We start from the raw sequence: 23323 nt of genomic DNA, 5'->3' as shown, positions 1-23323 counted from the left end.
TGAATGGAAAAGGGCAGATGGGGAGGGAGCGGGAGAGTCAGGTAGGCTGGGAGAAAGAGAGCCTGGGAACAGGAAGTAGTCTCCGGGGTGGGTGTGCGGGCTGGGAAATTCATCTGCGTTATGCGATCTTCTCGTGAACACTGACCACACAGAACCCAAGCTGTGACCATAGAAGCCGCTGGCTGAGCAGAGTCTTGAGGGCTGGAGTTCTGAGCAGGTGGGAGGGGGAAGGAAGGGAGGTTCGTGTACTGGGAAAAGTCCTTCTTCCACCTTCTTGGAAACCAAGTATCTTTAGTCCCTGCCTTCTCCATCTTTAGTATTCTTACTTTATTCTTTCTTTATCCTCTCTTTTAGGAGCCATAAGAACATACCCCTCTGCCCGCCATGCCAGTGATAATGAAACACAGAAGTGTGAGCGGGTAACTGGGTAAGTGAGGCTTGGTTAAAGGAGGAGTTGCTCAGAGCAGGGGCACAGAGCACTGGCCAGCCGTGGGGAGCTCGACTCTCTGCCACCAAGTATCTCTGGTTCAGTTTCCACTGACTTCGCCTGAGATCGTAACGAGATAATTCTGCTTGTCACTTATTATGACAGTAACTTTTAGGAAATAGTCTCTCCATTTCTACCCAGTGAAGATCACAATGGAGCCATTCAGCTGAGAAATATCCTTCTTAGGACTCCCGCTGTGCACAAACATTTATGAATAAAGCTGTTCGTCGTAACAACATTTATAACTGCAAAAACTTGGAAGTAATCTAAATCCAAACAAACAGGGACTGGCCATGTATGTTACAGTACTTCCATACAGACAGGATATTATGTTCCTAATACAATGACATTCTTGAAGAAGATTCCATGACAAAAGAGCCTGGTTCCAATACATTTCTAGTAAAGATTCAGTTCGCAACGCTGTGTATAGACTATTATCCCCAGAGTTAAGAACATACACCTACATATACAAAAAAGCTAGAAAAACAGACCAGAATGTTAACCATGGTTAGTAATAAAGTCGTGGATGGTTTCTTTCTCTTACACTTTCTGGTATTTTCCAAATCTTCTTCAATGAGTACACATTTTTCACAAATAAAAAAACACCAGGAGGAGGCGAGAGAGAAGGCAGAAGAACATGAATAGTTGTTTAGTGTCTTTAAGAGCACTTTTTCTCTGCATTTTCATTTTGGACTGGATCCTACAAATTATACAGAGCCCTGCCTGAGGTTCTGCCCCCGTGAAGGATAAAGAACACCATCTCTGCACCTCCCTCCCTCCCCCCTCAGAAGGCACGTGTGACGCAGACTGCTGGGCCCGCCCTTGGAGTTGCTAGTTCCGCAGGTCTGGGGTGGGGCCTGAGAACTTGCAGTTTTTGGAAGTTCCCAGGTTTTGTGAATGCTGCCACCCCACATGCAGAACCACTGATCTAGAGTATGTTCACCTCTGCCTCTGACGTTGGTCCAAGCTGTAGGACACCTTACAAAAGGCAGATCCTGTTACCTCATAAATGTTCAGCTGCTCCACCAAGTCCAGGTCAGTCCCTTTCTTGCTCAAGTGCCGCTGGGACACGGCCGCGATGCCCAGCTCCTCCAGGCAGTCCACCACGTCGTAGAAGGTGTCTTGGTCTGGCAATCCTGACAAGGTCTGGATGAAGAAAGAACAGGGCACAGACATGTCTTAGGGGATTGTCCCAAGGCTCTCAAGGCATGGTTTGCATGGTAGCAGTGGCCACAATTATAACAACATGCGATGAAACAAGACAGATGACAAGTTCACTTGAGAAAGGACTTCTTTAGAGTGTTAAGCAGGAGCAGGATGAACCCCAAGATCCCACCCCTTGTGACTCAGGTGCTGCACGGTCCCCTCCGACTGAGTGTAGGCAGGACAGGCCCATGACTAGGTGATGTTATATGGAAAAACTGAAAGGAATCTGCAGATGTTATTAAGGGCCCAAATCAGTTGATCCTGAGTTAGTCAAAGGGGGAGCTTTGTGGGTGGGCCTGACCTAATCAGGTGAGCCATTTAACAGTGGATTTGGGTTTACGACTGTTCTGAGCTCAGAGACTAGGAGAGAGAGGATCCTACCAGCCCTGAAGGAGCAGCACACCACCATGAGTTCTACAGCTGCAAGAGAGTGAGTTCTGCCAACAACCGCAGAAGCTTGGAAGGGAATCCTAAGCTTTAGACGGGACACCAGCCCTGCTCGACACTTTGCAGCCTTGCACTCAGAGACACTGAGCAGAGGACCCAGCGAGGCAGTGCCAGGACCCTGCCCCATGGAAACTCTGAGATGCTAAGTCTGAGATGCTTCAAACTGCTCAGTGTGTGGCATTTGCTGCACAGCAGTCAAAAACTAACATACTCAGTGATCAGAAACTCCTGTTAAGATCAATCCACCAACAGCTGGAGTTATGACAACTGAATGATTCCCTTTTCCTTCAATTTAGTTGGCCTTCCCCTCCGTTTAGAACATTTAGGAAAACGTGAGAAGTTTCAAAGCAGCAACCAAGAGACCAAAAGATAACCCCAGAAAGAAAAAGCCAACTTCTCTTTGAATTTGGCTTCTCTTAAAAGAGGGATGGTATCTCAAACCAGGCTTCTGCTTAGAACTGAAAGGACCCTTGAGGTGACTTCCTCTGAGCCCCTTATCTTATAAATGAGGGCGATGAAGGTGGGGGAGGGGAGGAATCATCATTTTCAGGGTGAAAATACAGGCCTGAGCCACACCCGTGCCCCACCACCTCTCCCGCGTGGTGGCAGGGATGCTGGTCTGCCACCAAAGCAAATACACACGAGGAGGGGGGTCTGCAGCCAAGAGACACGCACTCACCTATTTTCAGCTAATTCTCCAACATGTTCAGCTAACACTGCCACCCCTCCTGGGCCCTGCCCTCCTGTTTCAGCCCCGACCCTCACTGCTACTTCTGCCAAAGGTGGCATCCACTCCAGGAAAGTCTGAGAGGCAAATGTCTCTGGATGTCCTTACTCTGAGAAGACACTCAGGACCTCCTCCTTGGTCTCTCTCAGGCCTGGTCTAGCCAGGCATTGTGACAAGTAAATCTTGACAGCTTCTCAGGGGGAGAAATCTCTGTCCTAAAGGACATTTTATTTTCCTCTCCCTGGGTTTTCACTGATTCCATCGAATCTTTCCTGTAGGATAAAACCAGCGTGGTGGGAGCCTACACACAAACGTTCACAGCAGCACTAGTTGTGAAAGCCAAAAGCTGCAAACACCCAAAGCTCCTCCAATGGGTGCATTTAGACACTGGAACACTACACAGCGGCAGAAAGGTGCGAACTATTAATACACAGAGTAACAGAGATGCTCGCAAAGGCACGGTGCTGAGTGAGGGAAGCCGGCCTGAAAGGGTTACTTCGTGGATGATCCCCACTTTTGAAATGACAAAACTACAGTGATGGAGAATGAAATCAGTGGTTGTCAGGGGTATGAACAGGGGCTCAGGTTGTCACTATAAAAGGATAGCATACCGGGGAAAAGGGGTGGGAAGGGGTAAATTTGGGAGTTTGAGATTTACAAATGTTAGCCACTATAACAAAAATAGATTTTAAAAGTTTCTGCTGTATAGCACAGGGAACTATGCTCAATATCTTACAATAACCTTTAATGAGAAAAAAATGAAAACGAATGTTTGTATATGCATGGCTGGGACACTGTGCTGCACACCAGAATCTGACACATTGTATCTGACAGTACTTCAGTTAAAAAAAAAAAAAAAAAAAAAAAGGATAACATGAGGAGATTTGGGGGGAGATGGAGCTGTTCTATATCCTAATTGTGAAGGTTACCCATAACCATATATGTGTTAAAACTTACACAGCTAAACATCAAAAGAAAAAAGCCAATTTTACTGTACAGTGATTAAACAAAGCAATCAAATGAAAATCTGAAAGCAAATACTCAGAGGGAATCCCATCCAGGTTACTCACCCCCCTGACTCTGCTGGAGTAGCTCCTCTCCCCAGCGCCCCTGGGGTGGGGGGTGGTCCTTCCCCAAATGCTCCAAGCCAGCCCCATAATTACTTATCACTTGCCCCCTCCCCGACCTGCCTCATCTGATTCTACATGGTGGTCAGTATGTGAGGCCCCCAAAGTGGGGGATGCCCACTAAGGAGTTTTCAGCTGGATGAAGACAAGTGGGACATGGTGAGTTTCTGATGCTCCCTGGCATCTTCTGACAATTGAACATGGGCTGCAGGAGCAGGAGAGTTGGGGGGATAAATATGGATCTTGGAAACCCCTCATTAAGGTCCCTGTTTAACAAAGTGAGCAGACTTCAGTCTCAGAACCATGAGGAGGGCTAGAATTCAGTACCCTCGTTTTGTCACAAAAACGTTATTTTTTAAAATACCATGTTACTAGCCTATCTTCTATTCTGTTGAGACATAAGTTAGAAAAGCAATATAATTGCCCGGATTTCAGAGGCTGAAATTTTTTTCCAGACTCCCATTAGCATTTCAGTGTATCACGTCGCTTGGGATCTCAGAAGATTTTACTCATTGACTAAACATGACTGAAATTCAACAAAAGAAAACAAACCCAGCGTGGGTGCCCATGGCCTGCTGCCCTTTATGACGAAAGGATGACATTTGGAGTAATGTCCTCGGGACCTCCCTGGACTTCCCCTGGGCCAGAGCTCACAAAAGATGAAACAGAACTGCTAGATAAGAAAGAGTGAGCGAGGAATTCCTGGATGCTGGGTGCCATGTGGTGCCAAGGAGAGTGTGACACGCACTGGGTCCTCGCCAGTGACTGGCAGCAGAATGCCCAGGCCATGTGGACACTGCTGGGGTCATCAGAACAGCCCGGCACGGCCTCTACCGCCAAGACAGATAGCATTACAACAAAAACACTGCGCAAGAGTGAGAATCCCATTTTTGCCGAGTTCAGTGTTCTCCAAAACAATGCCAGTGACTGAAAATGACATGAAATTGATGACCTTCATTTTAAAAAAACCAACAGAAAATAGCTTTAAAATTGCCTGGTGGAGTCAACTCACAAGCAGATTTGAAAATGAAACCAGAATTCTTAGGATTATCCTACAGAAAAGTAGTGCCCGTTCTCCAACAGGACTGCAGGAAATTTCCTGTGACTTTTCCAACAAATAGCATTTCATTAAAAAGCAATCAATGCCAACGTGACCCAGAGGAAATGGCCCGTTGTTTTACTGTATATTTCTTTTCATCTTAGGAGGGTTAACGTCATTCATTTTTTGACTGGGTTCTTAATATTGTTAAAATAGTATCACCTTCTGCCCAGTTTTTTTGCAAACAATTTCCCAGTTTGTCACTTGCCTTTAGTTTTTACTCGTGGTTTCCATTTTACAAATAAGACCTTATTTTATAGTTTTTTATGGTGAAATATTTAAGTCCTTTGCTTCAGAATTTTTTTCACTGGTTTTATTATTAAAATATCCTTCACTGACCAGAGACCAATTCATCTTCACCTCTAGTTTCTTCTCATTTTTCTACAGTTTGATATGTTACATTGAACTCTTTATCTGAAATGTACTTTGGCATATGGTCAAAGCATGTTTTTGTTTATTTCCATTTAGCAAAACCTCTCCCAGTCGTGAATGAAGCTAACCACCCCTATGGATTTCGACCCGAGGGTGAGTTGTCCTGTGCACCGAGGTCTATTTCAGAGCCTCTCTGCTTCAACTGTCTGCCAAGGAAAGAGTCAGATCCACACTGCTTTTTTTTTTTAATTGAAGCATTGTTGATTTAATATCTGGTAATAACCTATAAGGGCCACACTGTTTTTATCCTTAGAGTTTGTAGAACATTTTACTACCTAGTAGAATTACTTCTCATAATTATGCTGCTTTCTATGAATGTGTCCCCAGTTCAACAGGGGAATTTTCTCCAGTTATATTTCAGGAAGAGATTCGGGGTCTTTTTTGAAGAACTAACCATCACTGCAGTAGATCCTGTAGGCCTGCACCCAGCATTTTGGAGACCAGACGGAGGCCCTGGGGGGAGTTGATGCGATGCCTGGGGCTGAGGGAGGAGACAGCCACCCACCCTCCCTCGATTATGAATGAGGAAGGGACCCAGGCACTGGGATGAAGGGACACCAGTCCTGAGAGCGGGCTGTCCCAGGTCAGCGGGGGACCCACGGTCAGGGCACATCTCTCAGGACAGACACTGAACATAGCAGCTGCCCCACAAGCTAGTGACCAGGGCGGGATGTGACAGGAGGAATGGGAGCACAAGGGGAGGTCATCATCACAGATGGAGGAAGGGACCCGCCCTCAGGAATCCTCACCTTGCCACCAGCAGTCAAAAAATAAACTCTAAATGGATCAAAGACTTAAACATAAAACAAGATACAATAAACCTCCTAGAAGAAAATATAGGCAAAGCATTATCTGACATACATCTCAAAAAATGTTCTAGAACAGTCTACCCAAGTAATAGAAATAAAAGCAAGAATAAACAAATGGGACCTAATGAAAATTACAAGCTTCTGCACAGCAAAGGAAACATAAGTAAAACAAAAAGACAACCTACGGAATGGGAGAAAATTTTTGCAAATGAAACCGTCAAAGGCTTGATCTCCAGAATTCCATAAGCCGCGGAATAAGACTGCTTTGTTTTCTGCCCAGCTGTGAACCATTTCCTTCGAGTAAACCTTGCTCCCCTATATTCTTACGGAAAAATGTTTTTTTAAGGTGGCCATCTTGATAGGAAAATTCTCACTGTCCTCTTTCTGGTTTTAGCAGGAAGACCAAAGCAGAGAAAGCTTGCAGACATGTATGCCTTCACATGTAAGTGACTGGCACACATGCACACACACATACACACACCACATGTGGGTGCAAAGAGTTTTGTCTTGCAAAAAAAGCACGCTGAAGCAGGTTCCAGCCACCACGACGGGGTCCACGTGATGTGGCTCTGATTCAGAGGGCAAATTTTAGCTTTCCACATATACTGTTTCCCTAGGGCTGTTGCAACAAAGTACCACAAACTGGGTGGCTTAAAACAACAGAAATTTATTCCCTCACAGTTTGAGAGACTAGAAGTGTGATGTCAAGGTGTCGGCATAGCCATGCTCTCTCCGAATGCTCTGCGGGAGGACCCATCCTTGCCTCACCCGACTGGCTGCTGACAGTCCTTAGCATTCTTGGGGGTTCCCTGTCTTAGAGACGCATCACTCCAGTCTCTGTCCCTGACTCACATGGCTGTCCTCCTCTGGGACGTGTGTACACGCTGTCTTCCCTCTACATTATTTCCTTCCCTCTTCTTATAAGGACACCAGCCCTCTGAGATCAGTACTCCTTCCCCTAAACAGCCTCATCTTAACTTGATTATATCTGCAAAGATCCCATTTCCAAATCAGATCACATTCCCTGGTACCAGGGGTTATGACTTTAACATCTTTGGGGGGTAGGGTGGGGATACAATTCAACCCACAACAAACGCCAACCAACCTTATTCACTAACGTCATTGCATAAACCAACAACTCCGTGTCGACCCCATCCTTTTCCTCCAGAATTTCCATGATGTTTGACCAGGGCTTGACTCCTATGAGTAAAACAAAAATCATTAGAAACAGCAATTCAACACTTTTTATCCAACTCACATCACTGTTTATCCAAAGACTTAATCACCCAATGACGGCTGCGTCTTTCAAATTCCAAATTTCAAAGCATGACACTTATTCTTAGGGTGCACTTGAACATGCTTCTAATTAGGTCACAATATAGCACATCATCCTTGTCCACCTGAAAATGTTTACTCTGCCTGTCAGGATGCCTAGCAATTTGCTTGGAAAGTCCCCTTTATACTAAATATGTGATTTTTAAAAACTCCATTCACGTGCAGCTTTTTAGGAAATGCATTTCACTCTCCGAGGGTGGAAATCCTTTATCATTACTCTCCGTGGGTCCGTCTCCTGCAAGCAAAGAGGATGCAGGTCTTTGGAATCACTCTAGCAATGGACTCCAAACAATAACCGTGAAACATCTGTCTAGCAAACATTTCAAGAGCAGAAGTATATTGTCTTTACTCAATCAAGGCACAAATACTGTTTAAGCCATAACCAGGTACCAGGAGCTGGGTCTATGGGAGGCTGCCCTCAAGAGGTTTATAACGGAACGGAGCAGTTAGACACAAGCATAAGAACACATGTCAGTACGGAGTGACAGCACTCAAAAGGCACAGCACTCAGCTGAGCCTGTCACTCAGCGAGTGAGGTCTGTCTCCCGCAGTGTGACGGTCACAGAGGGTTTGGTGCAGGAGGTGGCTCTTCAGCCGGGCTCGGAGGAGGAGGCTCATGAAGGTTGGGACTCAGGGGAGGGCAGGAAAACCCTCCACGTTCAGGACCGCCCAGCCAAGACCAAGGCCACAAAGGGGACGTAACACCCCAATAAGATTTCCTATGCTGGAGACAACCATTTGAAGTGAAGTGCTGCCCTTGCATGGTGGTGTGGACCCCGAGGTTCTGTCCTGCTTTCTCCATAGAGATCTCAAACTTATTTTCACGGATAAAAGTAAATTCTGAAATACGTTAAAACCCGTGGGTGCCAAATGCTGGTTCTTGGATGGGTTATGTTGGAACTGACTTTCTGGCCTTGAGAACAAAATGTCCCCAAGGGCAGCAATGGGATCTGCCTTATCCCTGTGCTCCTGGCAGAGTGCCCGGCACACAGCAGATGCTCAATAAAGCAGCGGCTGCCTAGAGAAGGGGGACCTCTGAGAGGGCACGGGGTGGGGGAAGCTGGGGCAGTTTTAAAAGAGCCAGAGGGGCAGATGCTCACAGTCAGAAAAGACAGGAGAATTAAAGAAGGAACAGGTACCCGCTATATGATGTGAAAGACACAGATGCAGTTTCACGCAGGGATCTGCTGGCTCTCTAAGCAAGTGAGCAGAAAGCCTTTTCTTTGGCCTGGTTGCCCAGTTGGTCCAAACTACAGACCTATGGAGTGAGTGTCTCTGACCCTTTGTAACTCTGAGCACAAAAGCACGATCCTTCGCCTGCTCGTGGCTGGATTATCTTTCTTGCTGATATTTGCCACCCAACGATTTTGAAGTCCACACCTGTTCTTCAAAGCCCAGTCAAGTTACCGTTTCCACCCTCAAGACAACCAGTGTGGTCAGCAGGTCACGGGTCTCACGGTCCAGGTGGGGTTCAAACATCCCAAGTGCCTCTGCTTGTGCTGATAACGAGGGCAACTCTGTCACTGTCACCCATACGCACACCCAACCTCAGTGCAAAACACGCATTCTCATGCTTAAGGGAAGATTGCAGGAGAGAAAGCACTGATGCTAAGAATTCCCAGTGGTGCGAGGGGCCCAGAGCTGATTACTCGTTGCTTACTTTGGAGCCAAAGATGCCAATCAGGGCCTGAGGTAGGAAAGGCCAAGGGCAGGCATCCTGGACAGAGGCAGGTGGCCAGACTGTAACCTCTACTCTCTTTCTCTCTCTCCCTCACATGTGCAGAAACACACATAATTTTATCCATTATAATGAAAACACACAAACACTGACTTAATTTAAAAACATATTCTTCACTGTGATATCTGATTCCCTTATTACCATTTAAGGATTTCAAGTCCGGAAACGTGCATATATTCATACCCTATTGGGATGAATGTTCATTCTCCTTTGATAATTTAACAGTTCACAGGCGAAGGATCGTGCTTTTGTTTGGGGACCAGAAAATGGGAGCTATTTGGAAGAACAAAGGGGAGGAAACGTTCTGGTTCAACACATAGAGCCCCGGCAGGGCTCCAGCTGGCCTGCGTTAAGCACCAGCAGTTGTAACTGTCCCAAGAGCTGCCACCTGTCAGAATGAAGTGGTCCAGGGCACCCCCACCACCACCTTCGCTTGCCCCATACTGTGCTTGTGTGTGTGTACGGGTGGGCAGGGGTGGGCCTATATTAGAATCATAAACGATGCAGTCTTCCCCCTTCACATAGCAGAGAAACAAACTGAACCCCAAAGCAGTGGAATGAACAGAGGCTCAGGAGATGCACCTAGACTGGAAGGCTCGTATCCACCCTACGGTGCCTCGGAGATACAGCACTTCCTCGTTTTCCCCTAGCACTGATGGAGCGCACCAGGGGCCGCCCCTTCCTCATCATCATGGTCCGTCTCTCTCCAGCCCCACCCTCCCCTTCCCCCACCTCCAAACACCAACACCGGAGTGACTACAGGCTGTGTGACAACCTGGTTTTTCTCTAATATTTGCGAGCACGTGGTTGGCATGCAAATATTTGTCAAGCAAATGATTTTTATATGAAAAACGCCTAGAACAGTGTCTGTAACATGGCAGGCACTCAAGCAGCAGCAGCCGTAACTGTGATGGTGGGGGTGGGCGGGGGGACACCCACACGGACCCACAGGCCTTCCACACAGGCTCCCAGGCCAGTCCCTTCTTCCCCGCAAACCACTGTGCCTCTCTCTTAACCAGAATAAATGAGCACAGAATAAGTTGCTCAATACCCTCTTCCCTTCTTACTCCCCCACTAGGTCTCTGTATTAAACCCAAAAGAAAATAAGATATTTAGCACAACACCTTGTACGTGAGTTGGTCTAACAGTCAAACACAAGGTCCTACTTATTGACAAGACAAAAACGGACTCACAGACATAGAAAACAAACTTACGGTTACGGGGGGTGGGGGTGGGTGGTTGTGGGGGGAAGGGATAAACTGGGAGTCTGAGATTTGCAGACACTAACTACTATACATAAAATGGATAAACACCAAGTTCCTACTGTACAGCACAGGGAACTCTATTCAATATTTTGTAGTCACCTATAATGAAAATGAAAAAGAATATGAGAAGGAATATATGTGTGTATATGTATGATTGAAACATTAGGCTGTACACGTGAAACTGACACAACACTGTAAATTGACTATGCTTCAATTGAAAAAAAAAACTTTGAAGTAAAAAGAAAGAAATGCAGCAACGATTAAAAATAATAATAATAAAGTATATCCAGCAAACACAGGTCCTAGCAGCACGTTCCACACCTTTCATCACGATTGATGAACACACTTCACGGGTATCCTTCTGCTCTGAGGAACAATGGAGACAGAGCGCGAGCTCTGTCAGCCTCTAACTTCCACCACGCCTGGCGCATTCTTCACAGATCAGTGTATCCTCGGACACAAGTCAAGATACAGGGTGGCTTGAAAGGATGGCTGGGTCTTTTCTCCCTCTTAATCATGTGTGATACACATGTTTAAAAATTATGTCATGTCTCATCACCTCGCATTCAAATGAAAAATGGAACCTCTTCAAAAGCAGTGCTGAACCAAATTAGCAGGACTCAAGACAGATGACAAATTTCAAAGTGAGTGACCCAGTCTGCTCCCTTGCCCTACCCTCTCTCTGAGAGGCAAACCCACAGAGTCAGAGGGAAAGGGCACCTTGCCCGGGGGAGCGAGGGTTCTCAATTAGCTCCTTGTTGACTTCCACAGGGAAGGTCCCCAGGAAAGGAAGTCTCTAATGGTGGCAAAATGGCATGACAAAGCAAGGCCCTCCCAGGGGCTTCCATAAGCGCTCACTCCCTTTCTCTCTTCCTGCCCGGTCCCATCCACCAGAAAGGGAAAGCGACTTGAAGATGCAGGCAAAAGAGAAGATGTCCCAGCAGTCTGAGCAGACAGGTGTGACACTGAGCTGTGGCCCAGAGGCTAACTCAAGTCCACCTTTTCATTCTAGCCCCTGAGCCAAAGTGCCAACTGCCTGGGTCAACTGGGGCACTTTTAATTTTCACTAATCCATACATACTTATCATGATGTATGAGTTATGCACTTGGACCCTATGATGCTCTTAGATCCCTCAGCTTCTAACCCTGCTCCCTAACTGGCCCACTCTTGGCCAAACAGCAAATTATCTGTCCACGCTCACAGAATGAACCCTTCTGGTTAACCCACGTGTGGGATGTGTGTTTATAAAGCAACCAGAGAAACTTGTTCTGGGACAACTTCATGTGCTGTAGGTGGCAGTAATTTTTGAGGACTTGTACCTCATTTGTTGGCTTTCTTGGCTGATTCTTTAAACCTGAGGGTTTTCATCATCCAAAAAAGATTCCTTTCTATTAAAAAAAAAAAAGTCTATACTTTAACAGGCCCTTTCTCCACCTATCCCCCAGAAGAAGCAGTCTAAAGCCATCTTAAGGACTACAATTTATGGCTCATTTATAAACTGGTGTAGAAATGGACATACTTGGTTGGCCCTCAGTCCCCTCTGGCACCTCCATCTACTCTGCCATCCAGCTGAGAGGAGGCCTGGAGAGCTGCTTCTAAACCTGCGAGATGGAAACACACCTGGAAGTCATGCTTCTCTCGGCAGAAGAGCATGACATATTTATGTGTTCAATTCCATCATAGGGTTCAGGAGCAATTTTCCTAGGGTGATGCTATATGTGTGCGTTGTAAAATCGCAGCCAAGACCACACATGCCATAGAGAAACATGCTATTGAACCACCCATGATAAGCTACATCCAAGTTTTCCCATTATTCCTTTTTTATTCTCAGCAGTTCATGCTCAGGAGCTGACAGATGACAGTCCTTGCCAAAAGCTTAAGAAATTTTATAGGCAAAAATCATGAAGTTGAGAAAACAATCTGCTAGCTGTTTTGATTTTAAATTTTTACAAGTTGGGAAAAGATGGCCCACGTTTTGTCTTGGGGGAGAGAGAATGGCAGAGAGCCTCTGATTCAGCCTGCAGGTGGAGTCTGGGAGGCGGGGTACCAAGCCCTGGGCTCACCCCTCGACCCCCACAATACGCCCTCTGTGAAATATGCAGTGCAAGGAAGAAAACTATGAGCTCCCAACTCAATAAAGCCAAAGGAGAAGCTCAAGGTCATGAGAAGGCTGTACCCTTTAATGGGTTGTACCCTTGGGTGATCTGACATTTAGGACAGGAGAACAAAGAGTCCCCTAATTGTCCTAAAGTAACCCCCAGAGTTGGGGAATGGAGTAGGACTCTTCCAAGGATGAATGGAAGGACCAGCTTCACTCTCCTCCCCAATACCCACCTTCAGCCCTAAGCCTCAATGACCAGCCTTGGGAAAGCCAACCCTGGCTTCTGAGCCACCGGCGGCCTTCATTAGGGTTCTCAGGAGGTCCCACTGATCCGCTCTTGGCCATGAGGGTCTTCTGCTCATGCTTCAGATGGCAGCAAGCTGTGGTAGAAAGAAACCTGCTCCGGTCTGGTTTCTTTATTCCAGACTCACAGCCCCTGACCACACACCAGGGTTTGTCTCTGCAACACACCCACACAAAGGCCTGTATTCACCACCGGCCTGAAATCCGCTGTGTTGGGGGCTGACCTCTGCCTGTGCGCTCCGTGGGCAAGGTGCAGGAGCCCAGTTGGTGGTCCGAGATGGCCTTCATTAACTTCTAGTCAAACTTTCAAAGTAACTAGTAAGTCTCTTCCTTTCATCCTTGGATTCAGCCCTGGATGTGGGTCTCTGGGCGACGCTTAAGTCAGAGACACAAGTGGTTTGAATCAGAGAGGGATATTCAGGCCTCTCTTTCCTTCTTCTTCCTTCCTCTCCTTTCCTTCCTTCTCTCCCTCTTTCTTCCTTGCTTCCTTCCTTCCTTTTTTTTTTAACATTTTTTTATTGCGTTTTAGTCATTTTACAATGTTGTGTCAATTTCCAGTGTAGAGCACAATTTTTCAGTTCTACATGAACATACACATAGTCACTGTCGCATTTTTTTCACTGTGAACTACCACAAGATCTTGTATATATTTCCCTGTGCTATACAGTATAATCTTGTTTATCTATTCTACATATGCCTGTCAGTATCTATAAATTTCGAACTCCCTGTCTGTCTCTTCCCACCCCCCACCCCCTTGACATTTATACAATGGAATACTATTCAGCCATAAAAACCGACAACATAATGCCATTTGCAGCAACATGGATGTCCCTGGAGAATGTCATTCTAAGTGAAGTAAGCCAGAATGAGAAAGAAAAATACCATATGAGATCGCTCATATGTGGAATCAAAAAAAAAAAATCTTTCTATTTTTATGGGAGATAACAGGAATTGAACCCAGGACTTTGTGCATGCTAAGCATGCACTCTACCACTAAGCTATAACCCTACCCCTTCTCGTTTCTTTTTGACAGTTGTACCTCGGCTGACTTGTACATAAACACGTGTGTGTGCACACACAAAACCATAAGGAAATACACACTAACAACAATTCTGTCTGGTGAGATTAGAAGTGATTTTTTTATGGTCTTTATTTTCCCCCAAATTTTCTATAGAGAGTATTATTGTAATAAACATAAAAAGAAAAAAATTAATATTACCAAGTTTTTGTTCTTGGTGGACAATAACATTAATAAAAACATCCTACTGAGGGACAAAAACTAAAATTTTTTTTAAATGACAAAACAAAAAACCCCATCTTAGCTTCAGGCTTCACAATATTATAGGAGCCACGGCATGCTATTCAGTAAGTCAAATCCAAAGCTCATTCGCCAAAAACGTAGGGCAGGCCTGCCCACTGGGGGCCAGCCAGGTGCTGGGACACCAAGAGGACACAGACGTCCCGCCCTCGAGCAGGGTGCACACTCCTGAGGGACAAGGCAAGGACAACAACCCAGCAGGGACGAGGCTGTGGAAGCAACTGTCCCTCTGATCTGGGGGAGGGAGGGTGTGGTGCAGGCTAGCTGAGAGATGGGGGTGGCAGGTCCTAATCCTCTGGGCACTGGGAAGCCACTGGCAGGTTTTAGATGGGGAATGATGTGACCAAATTTGTGTTTTAGAAGAATCCTCCAATGGCAGAGGGGAGGGGAGGCAGCACTTCAGGGAGGCAAGGGACGCCAGGTGGGAGATGGTGTGCGCACAGGATACACGGAAGGGAGGATATTCAAGGAACCTCTAGGGGTCAGAGCCAATAAAGCACGTGTGAGGGGAGGAGAGGAGGGAGCCAGAGGGATCCCAACGTGATGGGAAAAGAGGAGAGGGAGCTGGTTCTGTGTGTTTAGTCGCGGGGGCTGAAAACAGAGCATAAAGATGACCTGTCCTGGGTAAGCCCAGGAGGGTTTTTCTTTCACTGTCAAACCACGTTCCATCCCTAATCTTTGTATACCTACTCTCCCAAAATAGATGTTTCCTGCAGTGGGAGGTCCACACAAAGGGAATTTTGTTCATTCTTAAGTCTGCTTTGAACATGTGAAAAATGGACACCCTCTTCCATTGGACACTTTTACTTTGATGAATTGGTGGCAGGGACCACTCACCTCTTTTTGTGTCGACGGCAGAGACGGCCTGGATCAGAAGAGGCGCGTTGGACTCCGAGTACTCCACAAAGACCAGCAGCAGCTTCAGGGCCGTCTTCACCACCAGGCGGAACTGCGCAGAGAAGAGAAAACCAAAGTGGAGCTTCAGCCACGGCGGGAACGCCTCAAGGCTCCGTCCTAACAGGAGCTGGCATCCAGCGCTGGAAACGGCCCAGCCGCCCTTCTTAGCAATTACGCGGATTACCGGATGCCTTAGAAGGCAGGCACCGGTATTATCCCCATTGCACAGATCAGAAAACCAAGGCACAGAGTACCCCGCCCAAGATTGAACAACTAGAGTCAGACCCAGAATTCGAACCCTTGGCCCCAGAGCTCACCCCAGTAGTCTGTTAACAAATGAGGTGGTCAGTTACTTCATTTTATCTGGAGTAGGTCATTTTTCTGGTGAGGAAGCAAGCACAGCAGGTTAAATGACTTGTCCAAGGTCACAACAGCGAGCCCAGTGAGCAGGGACCTGAACCAAGTTCTGAAAATTGCCCCTTGGGGTCTGGCAGTCCTGGGCCCAGGGCACCGCACTCGTGAGGAACCGTATGCAGCCCAGGAGACCCCTCCTTCCATAGGCCACAGGTCACTTACCCGGAGAAATTCCCCAATCTCCCAACTGAAACTGACACAGATCCTAACTCAGTTCAGCCAGCCAGGGGTTGCAGGGACCGGCAGTCTTGGGGGTTTTCAGGTCAGCTCTCCACAAGTGCTGCTGCTGCAACCTGCACCCACAGTCTCCTTTCCTGCACCCCACTTCTTTTCAAGAACCCCCTCCTCAAGGAACTCACACACCAGCCACCTCCTGGAAACAGGTTTGATTCTTATGTCCCAGAAACAGCCAACTTGCCTCCTCGGGCTGCTCCTCCCCTGAAAGCAGGTGGGTGGGCAGTGTCCCATCACCCCCTGGGGCAGAAAGCACCTTCAAGTGGAGAGGGGCTAATCTGCGTCGTGTCTGCAGGGCCCGGGACTACACTTGGCAGACAGTGGGCTCAGTGATGTTTGCTCACTGAATGAATGAATACCCCAGTGACCAGCCGATCAACCACGTCCCCTCACCTCCATCATCGGGGCTGGGGAGAATTGGCCCCAGGCTCTCCATTTGCTCTGCAGGCAAGAAAGACCCAGCGCCTCCTGTAGGCACCTGCTCACATCAAAATACTAGGGACACACATTGACCTTACAGGGGACTTGGAGCATCCCGCCCACCACAGGAAACAGTGTAAAACTACACCCACCCAAGTCATTTCTCCAATTCACACAACCGCCTCTGCCCCTTGGCCCTTCTCCTCTGTCACACTTCCCTAGTAAACCATATGTCTCTTCCCTGACTCCACATCTCTCTCCAGCCTGTGCTGAGGTTCTCAGCTCCTCTTTCTAGGAAAACGCAAAAGAGCTGCCACACTCCCCATCTCCACCTCCCACCATCTCCTCCACCCAGTGTGGTCGGGCTTCCATCACCACCATGCAAAATCAGTTCCTCTTGTCAAGGCTGCCGATGCTTCCATGTTGTCCAATGCTTACTTTTCTACACTCGTTTTAGCTCAACTCTCAGCAGTACGTGACACAATTAATCGCTCCCTCCCGAAACAATTTCCTCCTGCCATGGCCTTGCACTGTCTCCTACCTACTCTTGCTGGCTCCTTCTAAGGAGCTCGACCTCTAGGTGTGGGACGGCCTCGGCGTTCACGCTTGTCCCTGCTCCCTTCCCACACACTCTCTCTAGATGCACTCATCCAGGCGCCGAGTTTTAAAACCCATCTGTGGCTCAATGCTCTGCAGGCCTGGCCCCTGGACATCACTACTCAAATACTCACAGGTACCTCAAATTCAACATGGCCAGAAGAGAACTTGTGATCTGCCCTCATGCTCATTCCAGCCTGGCGACCACTTTCACAGTCCCCGTCTCAGGACAAGGCCCCGCCATCTGCCACGTGCACATGGGAGTCCCCCTGCCTTTTCCCACCCAACCCCACCATGACTCGGTCTGCCGGGGCTGTAGGAGCTGTCCCTGCCCTGACTCCATCCACGTCGCCATTTCCCTGTCCACCCTACCACCACGGGAGCCTCCCAAGTACTTCTGGGCTTGTCAACCTGAAGTCCACTCTCCAAATCACAGCCAGAGAGTGACCCTGGCACTCAGAACCCGCCACTCACTCTGCGTCCCATCGGGGTGGGAGCCACTCCTGCAGGCCTGGCTGAGCTCTCTGACTCTACCCAGCTGCTCCCACCACCTGCCTTTCCTTCGTCATGTGACTAACGTGTGTCACATCCTGAAGCTTGTACATGACTTGGAGACTTCTTGTTGGCTAGTCCCTCACCAGTCACCGCAGGTCTGGCCTTTCCTTACCTTTCAGATCAGAGGAATGTCCCCTCCTGGCCACTTCATCTAAAGAAGCCCCTGGACCACTCACATCACCCTGTTTTTATTTCCTTCACATCCTTTATCAGGACCTGAAACTGACATATGTGTTTGTCAACCAGATATTCCTCTGTCAGCCCCCCAACCAAAATGTAAGCTACCTGGTGGCAGAGACGCGGTTTTCTCTGACACACAGGAAACAGGATCTGCCTCTGAGGAGCTGCTGGGTCAGCCCCGCACGTGGAGGGCAGGCCGGCGGGGCGCCTTGCGTGGAGGCTTGTTGTGCCAGTGCAGCCCCTTCCGTGTGCGGACCAAGCCCCCTGGGCCTGCCGCCACCACGCCCCACTACACCCCAGGCCTCAGCCAGGCCAGGGCAGCCACCGCTGCTCGGAGGCCATGCGGGGCCTCGGGCTTCTCATGGTGGCGTCCTTGTCACAGAGGGAGCTGCCTTCCTCCGAGGGCTTTGAGCTCTTGAGCACGTTCACCTTGACAACCCGAGTCCCGCATTTGGTCCTCCGCTCTCCCTGACTGGGAACAGACTGAAGTCCAGAGTATTCTTCTCAACAACCGCGAGGCTGGGGGGCAGCATGGCACAGTGAACTGTGCTATCTTTGTACACTCAGAGCTGAAAACATTTTTTCAAGTAAATAAAACAACTCAGCAAGTCTAGGCTTGACGACCTCCTCAGCGGGTGGACTGTTATTATGTGGTTTAAGCCTCCTCAGTGCCTTCGTGGGGAAGAACCTGGCAGGTGCCCAGCCCACCCCCTTCCCCACCCGCGGGTCTCAGCAGGGCCCCCACATGCCCGGCTCATCCAGGTTCCCTCTGGGCATCTTTGTGGTCCCAGGGACCCAGAATCTCCCAGCCACTCTCTCCCTGACGAGCCTCTCTAGGGAAGAAACCACTTTTCTCACAAAATCTTCTTTTTCTGTTCGTCTCAACACGCCTATTCATGTTGTCTGCTCCTTTGCTATCAAGGCTCTGCTTACAGAGATCTTTTGGCACTGAAATTATGTTTTTTTTAAAAAAAAATCCCTAAACTCTTCTGTTTCTTGATTTTAGGTTTCTATGAATTTGGCTGCTACTGAGTCTAAGTTTGCATTTATGTACATTTGGAAGCCTTTCTATGTAAAATTAATCACAGGTAGCTAAAGTACTTTAGAAAAAAAGAGCAATAGCACGTTAATTTTATGGAAATGAACAGTACTAATTGCAAACATGCCCTAACTAATCATCAAAATACATCCAGCAGGACTCCGCCTCGGAAATGCCTCAGTTAATGTTAATTACTGCATAGACTTGAAAGCAATAAAAGTACCTGACTTCAAGAGTTCTACATCAAGCCCTCATTTATCCAGAAACCACTTATTCTGATGCCCTCAAGTATCTGGAATGCTATCAGAACCCTCCAGAGCCTTGGAGCAGCCACAGTGGAGGTCATGCATCCACTCCTCCAAGTCCAAACACGCTGCTCCATCTCAAGGCTCTTGAAAATCCACACTGGGTGCCACTGAGCTTACTTTGGACACATTCTAACAGGAGTGGAGGCCATGGAGATCCCCAGTCCACATCTGCGGAGAAGAGGCAAACCAGAGGCCAGTGGTGGAGGAGGGGAGGCAGGCCCACCGGGGCAGCAGGAGCGAGGATCGCGAAGGAGGAGGGTGGGGACAAGAGGACACATGCTACTGCGCGGCTCAGACACCGAGGCTTCTCTAAGAACTGTGGCAGCGAAAGCCAAGATTTCAGCTCTGCATGTTCTGATGAGGGGTCTCATTGCAAGGACTCACAGGCTCACCGCACACCTGCCTATCCCTCTAGTACCGGGGGAAAATCAGTAAGAACTCATTCTCATTCTTCTGGCGCATCAATCGCTTGGGAAGATAAAGCAACCAGTCTCAAAAGAGTTAAACAGGGCAACACGGAGTCAGCCTCCAAGGCCGTGGTTCTAAGACAAACGACACACTGGGGGAGCGAATGCCCCACGTGCAGAGGCTCTGAGCGGCCACGTGCTGAGCCTACGGGGGAACAAATTCAGCTCCTGGAGGGGTGTGCGCTGGCTGAGCCCACATGGGCCCCCTCCCAGTCCCAAAAGGTTCTGCTGCTTCTTTCAATTTCCTGAGTGCCTTCCAGATGCCCAGCACCCAGCGAGGGTCCGTGAGGGGGTAAGCAAGCCCTGTCTTGCGGTGCAGAGAGGACCCGGAACACCTCCACACCTGACACCTGAGGGTGGTGCCCATGTGGGAGGCCCTCAGAGCCTGGCTGCTGAGGACAGAGGGCACTTCCCAGAGCAGAGCCCGTCTGGAGGGGAGGAGAGTCAATGGGACAGGATCAGAGCTGGCCAGGCCACCCAGCCTCCTAGGCCTCCAGGGAGCAGGAGAGCCCTGGGACAATCTTTGGGTTCCTGACTACACGAATAAGCCCACTTTTTTAGGGGTGGACATTACCTACTTTTTATATACAGTCGACCCTTGAATAACACATGAGTCTACTTATATACAGATTTTTTTTCGAAAGTAAGTAACGCCATTTGCAGCAACATAGATGGGCCCAGAGATGAACATATTGAGTGAAGTCAGTCAGACAGAGAAAGACAAATATCATATGATATTACTCATATGTGGAATCTAAAAAATAAAAGATACAAATTCTATTTGCAAACTAAAAACAAACTCATGGACATAGAAAACAAGCTATGGTTACCAAAGAGAAAAGGGTGGGAGGGATAAATTAGGGGTTGGGGATTAACAACACACATTACTATATACAAAATAGGTAAACAACAGGGACCTACTGTAGAGCACAAGGAACTATATTCAATTTCTTATAATAACATATAATGGAAAAGAATCTGAAAAGAATATATATATGTTTGTATATGTGTAACTGAATCACTTTGCTGTACACTTGAAACTAACATTGTAGATCAACTACACTTCAATAAGAAGAAAATTTTTTAAGTAAATACTATAGCAGCACATGATCCAAGGTTGTAGACACAGAACTGCGGATACAGAGGAACCCCAAATACAGAGAGCTGACTATAATTTATACACGGATTTTGACTCCTTGGAGAGTCTGTGACCCTAACCTCCATGTAATTCAAGAGTCAACTATAATCACATTCTAAAAAATTTAGAACTCTATTTTAGTGCTGTCCATTATAATAAATTACGTGTTACATTGTTTTAAAAGCATGGAGCTAAATCACGGGTTCTAACAGGAATCCGAGACACCCCTCTGTACCAGGACAGGAACACGCAGCCCGCTGTGACCTGTGCTCTCGACGTTGGGGGCAGCTGGGCTGAGCCCTCCCCTCCGCTGCGCTGTCACCTTCACTTTCTGCTCCTACACAGCACAACACGAGGCCACGAGTCTTCAGAGGAACAGGGACGCCTGACGGCCCGGGGACGTAGCACTTCTCAGGTCAAGCTGCAGTCAGAGGACCAAGCCCCCAGACTGCGGGAACAAGTCCAGACTCCAGTGTCCCAACCGTATCAAGGAGGCGGGGACTGAGAGTAGGAGGATGATGTCCACGCGGTGCTTGGCAGTTTTTGTTGTTTGTTCTGTTTTTTTAATTTTCTGGGTCAACCCACAGGGAGGGCTTGGGGTTAGCCTGTACAGAACTGGGGTGTCTAGGTTTTAAACAAAATGCATGTACCAGATGGATGGGAAAGGTATGAAAGGCAGTTTCTCGATAATTCTGCACCTAAAAGCAAACTGTACTTAGAGAAAACCAGGAACTAGACTTAGCAGGTCAAATATGCTGCTTATTAAGTAGAAATAAAATTAGTCCCCCAAATCTCCAAATTCCTACTCCTCTTCTAAAAACTCAGCAACCATGAAAAGAAAACAATTTCCAACCCTCAGGATTTAAATTACAAAGAGGGTTAGAAAGACATGCTTCATTCTAGTCGTTTCCTCCAAAAAAGCATAAATATGTTAAAGAACTGACTGCTGATTATTAAAACTGAACTAGAAATTGTAAGGTAACTCGATCCATAAAGCTTTGTCTCATTATTTACAAACTCACCAGCACTAAGAACGTGCTGAGTGTTTTAACGACAACAACAAAATTTAAGTGACTTCTTAAACATTTTATTCCTAAGGCATATACTTAAGCTCGGAATTCCTGAGCAACAAGCTCACAATGAGCCCTAAGGGCTTTGCAACTGCTTATCAAACAGATACCCTGGGCTCCAAATCTCTCCCCTTCTATGACACCGTCTGCAAAGTGAGGTAAAGGATGGACCCAAATACATCCCCTGAGTACAGAGCTCTGAGCCGCGGCTTTCAGGTGTCTGTGGGGGAGCGGTGTGGACACATCTGCCAGGACAGGAGGTCACCTGCACCAGGTCCATGTGCTGTGACCTCAGGGCCTGACGGTCAGCCTATTTATGACCCATTGCAATCTGCAGAAAGGGAATCAACCTGGTGACTGATGTAGTAGCCGAGTGCAAGGCTGGGATGCCCTTAAATTTTTACTAGTTAGTGGTAGGAAATCTTGCAGAATGTAAAATATAGAAGATCATTCAAAAATAATTTAAATAAACGTCAAATGAATAAGTAATGCCACAAGTGAACATTTTCTTCTATTGAGATAAATCCTGGGGCTTAATTTCCTCAACGAATAATGACTAAAAGTAGACAAGACCAAAAAAAGTCCACTTTTCTTGACTTTCCCTTAGGATACTCAGTGTAATTATGAAGAGTTCGTTGATAACAGGTAATACAAATCCACTCTGCTATGGCTAAGGATTACCGAAAACCCTCACCGAAACACTGCCTTGACAGTATCTGCAAAATGAAGGAGGGAAGTCAACCAGGGTGGGTACTTTCCCACTGAGTGACATCCTCATCTTCAGATGCAAAATCTCATGTTCTAGGCGGCTATGCAACTTGTCACACAGCGAATTTCCGGAGGAAGTCCAAGAAAAACACAGGCCGCTCTGATTTTTTCTACTATACTATGGGGAACCCCATCTTTCCCTCTGGTGCAAAAATAAAAAGCCTTGGGGGAATGTGACATTCTTTTCCGAACAATAATCAATGCTAAAATCCTTTCTTACGTTAATAACCAGCGCTGGAAACATGACAGTGGAGAACAACCAAACTTCCGGAATGGTGAGCTGTTAGCAAGAGTTTGGCAGTCAGTGCACATCTCCTTGGAGCAGGAGGGCAGGTGCGCACTGGCAGGTGGCGGGAGGCTGCAGGCATGGGGGTGAGCAGCGCTGGCGGAGGCAGACTTGGGTCAGCAGGCTACTCCCGGGGTGGCCCAGGAAGTCTATGCTTTTTTGGTCCTCCTGTCCATCCACCTCTTCTAGGACGTCTCTTCCCAAGGAACAGCACACTGGCTACTCTGGGGTGTTTACATCCCCCCAGATTTTATTCCGTAATGGAACCACCCATTCCCATTCTCTCCAGCTGCTAGAACACGGCTGCTAGTCCTGGGCCACAAGCCCTACAAGGGCAGAAGGGTCAAAGTCCCACCCTGCTCCTGCTTTTCCCATTCCTGGGGATCATGTCGACATAAATCAGTAAGCTGTCACTCTGGGTTATCAACAAGCCTCTGGAGAGCTGTGATTCCTACCACAAAATCAGCTCCCTGAAGCCGATCATCGCAGAGTGGATGAAGAAACTGCTGTTCCAGCCCTGTGGCTGGAGACCCATCCTGGACCATGGGGACCTCA

General features: G+C 47.7%; 1 protein-coding gene across 17 annotated transcripts in view; it reads right to left on the bottom strand.

The window, feature by feature from the left end:
- Window positions 1-23323, bottom strand: part of FHOD3 (formin homology 2 domain containing 3) — a 411645-nt gene that overhangs the window by 143958 nt on the left and 244364 nt on the right. For all 17 annotated transcript variants that reach the window (XM_074352245.1, XM_074352246.1, XM_074352247.1 and 14 more), the window contains exons 7-9: window positions 15233-15344; window positions 7440-7534; window positions 1490-1633 (exon numbers count right to left, since the gene is read on the bottom strand). In XM_074352245.1, the coding sequence (XP_074208346.1) occupies window positions 1490-1633; window positions 7440-7534; window positions 15233-15344 (351 nt within the window). The remainder of the gene's footprint in view (window positions 1-1489; window positions 1634-7439; window positions 7535-15232; window positions 15345-23323) is intronic.

Source organism: Camelus bactrianus, chromosome 24 (genome assembly GCF_048773025.1).
Source record: "Camelus bactrianus isolate YW-2024 breed Bactrian camel chromosome 24, ASM4877302v1, whole genome shotgun sequence".
Taxonomy (NCBI): domain Eukaryota; kingdom Metazoa; phylum Chordata; class Mammalia; order Artiodactyla; family Camelidae; genus Camelus; species Camelus bactrianus.
This window is presented reverse-complemented; position numbering and strand designations above follow the sequence as displayed.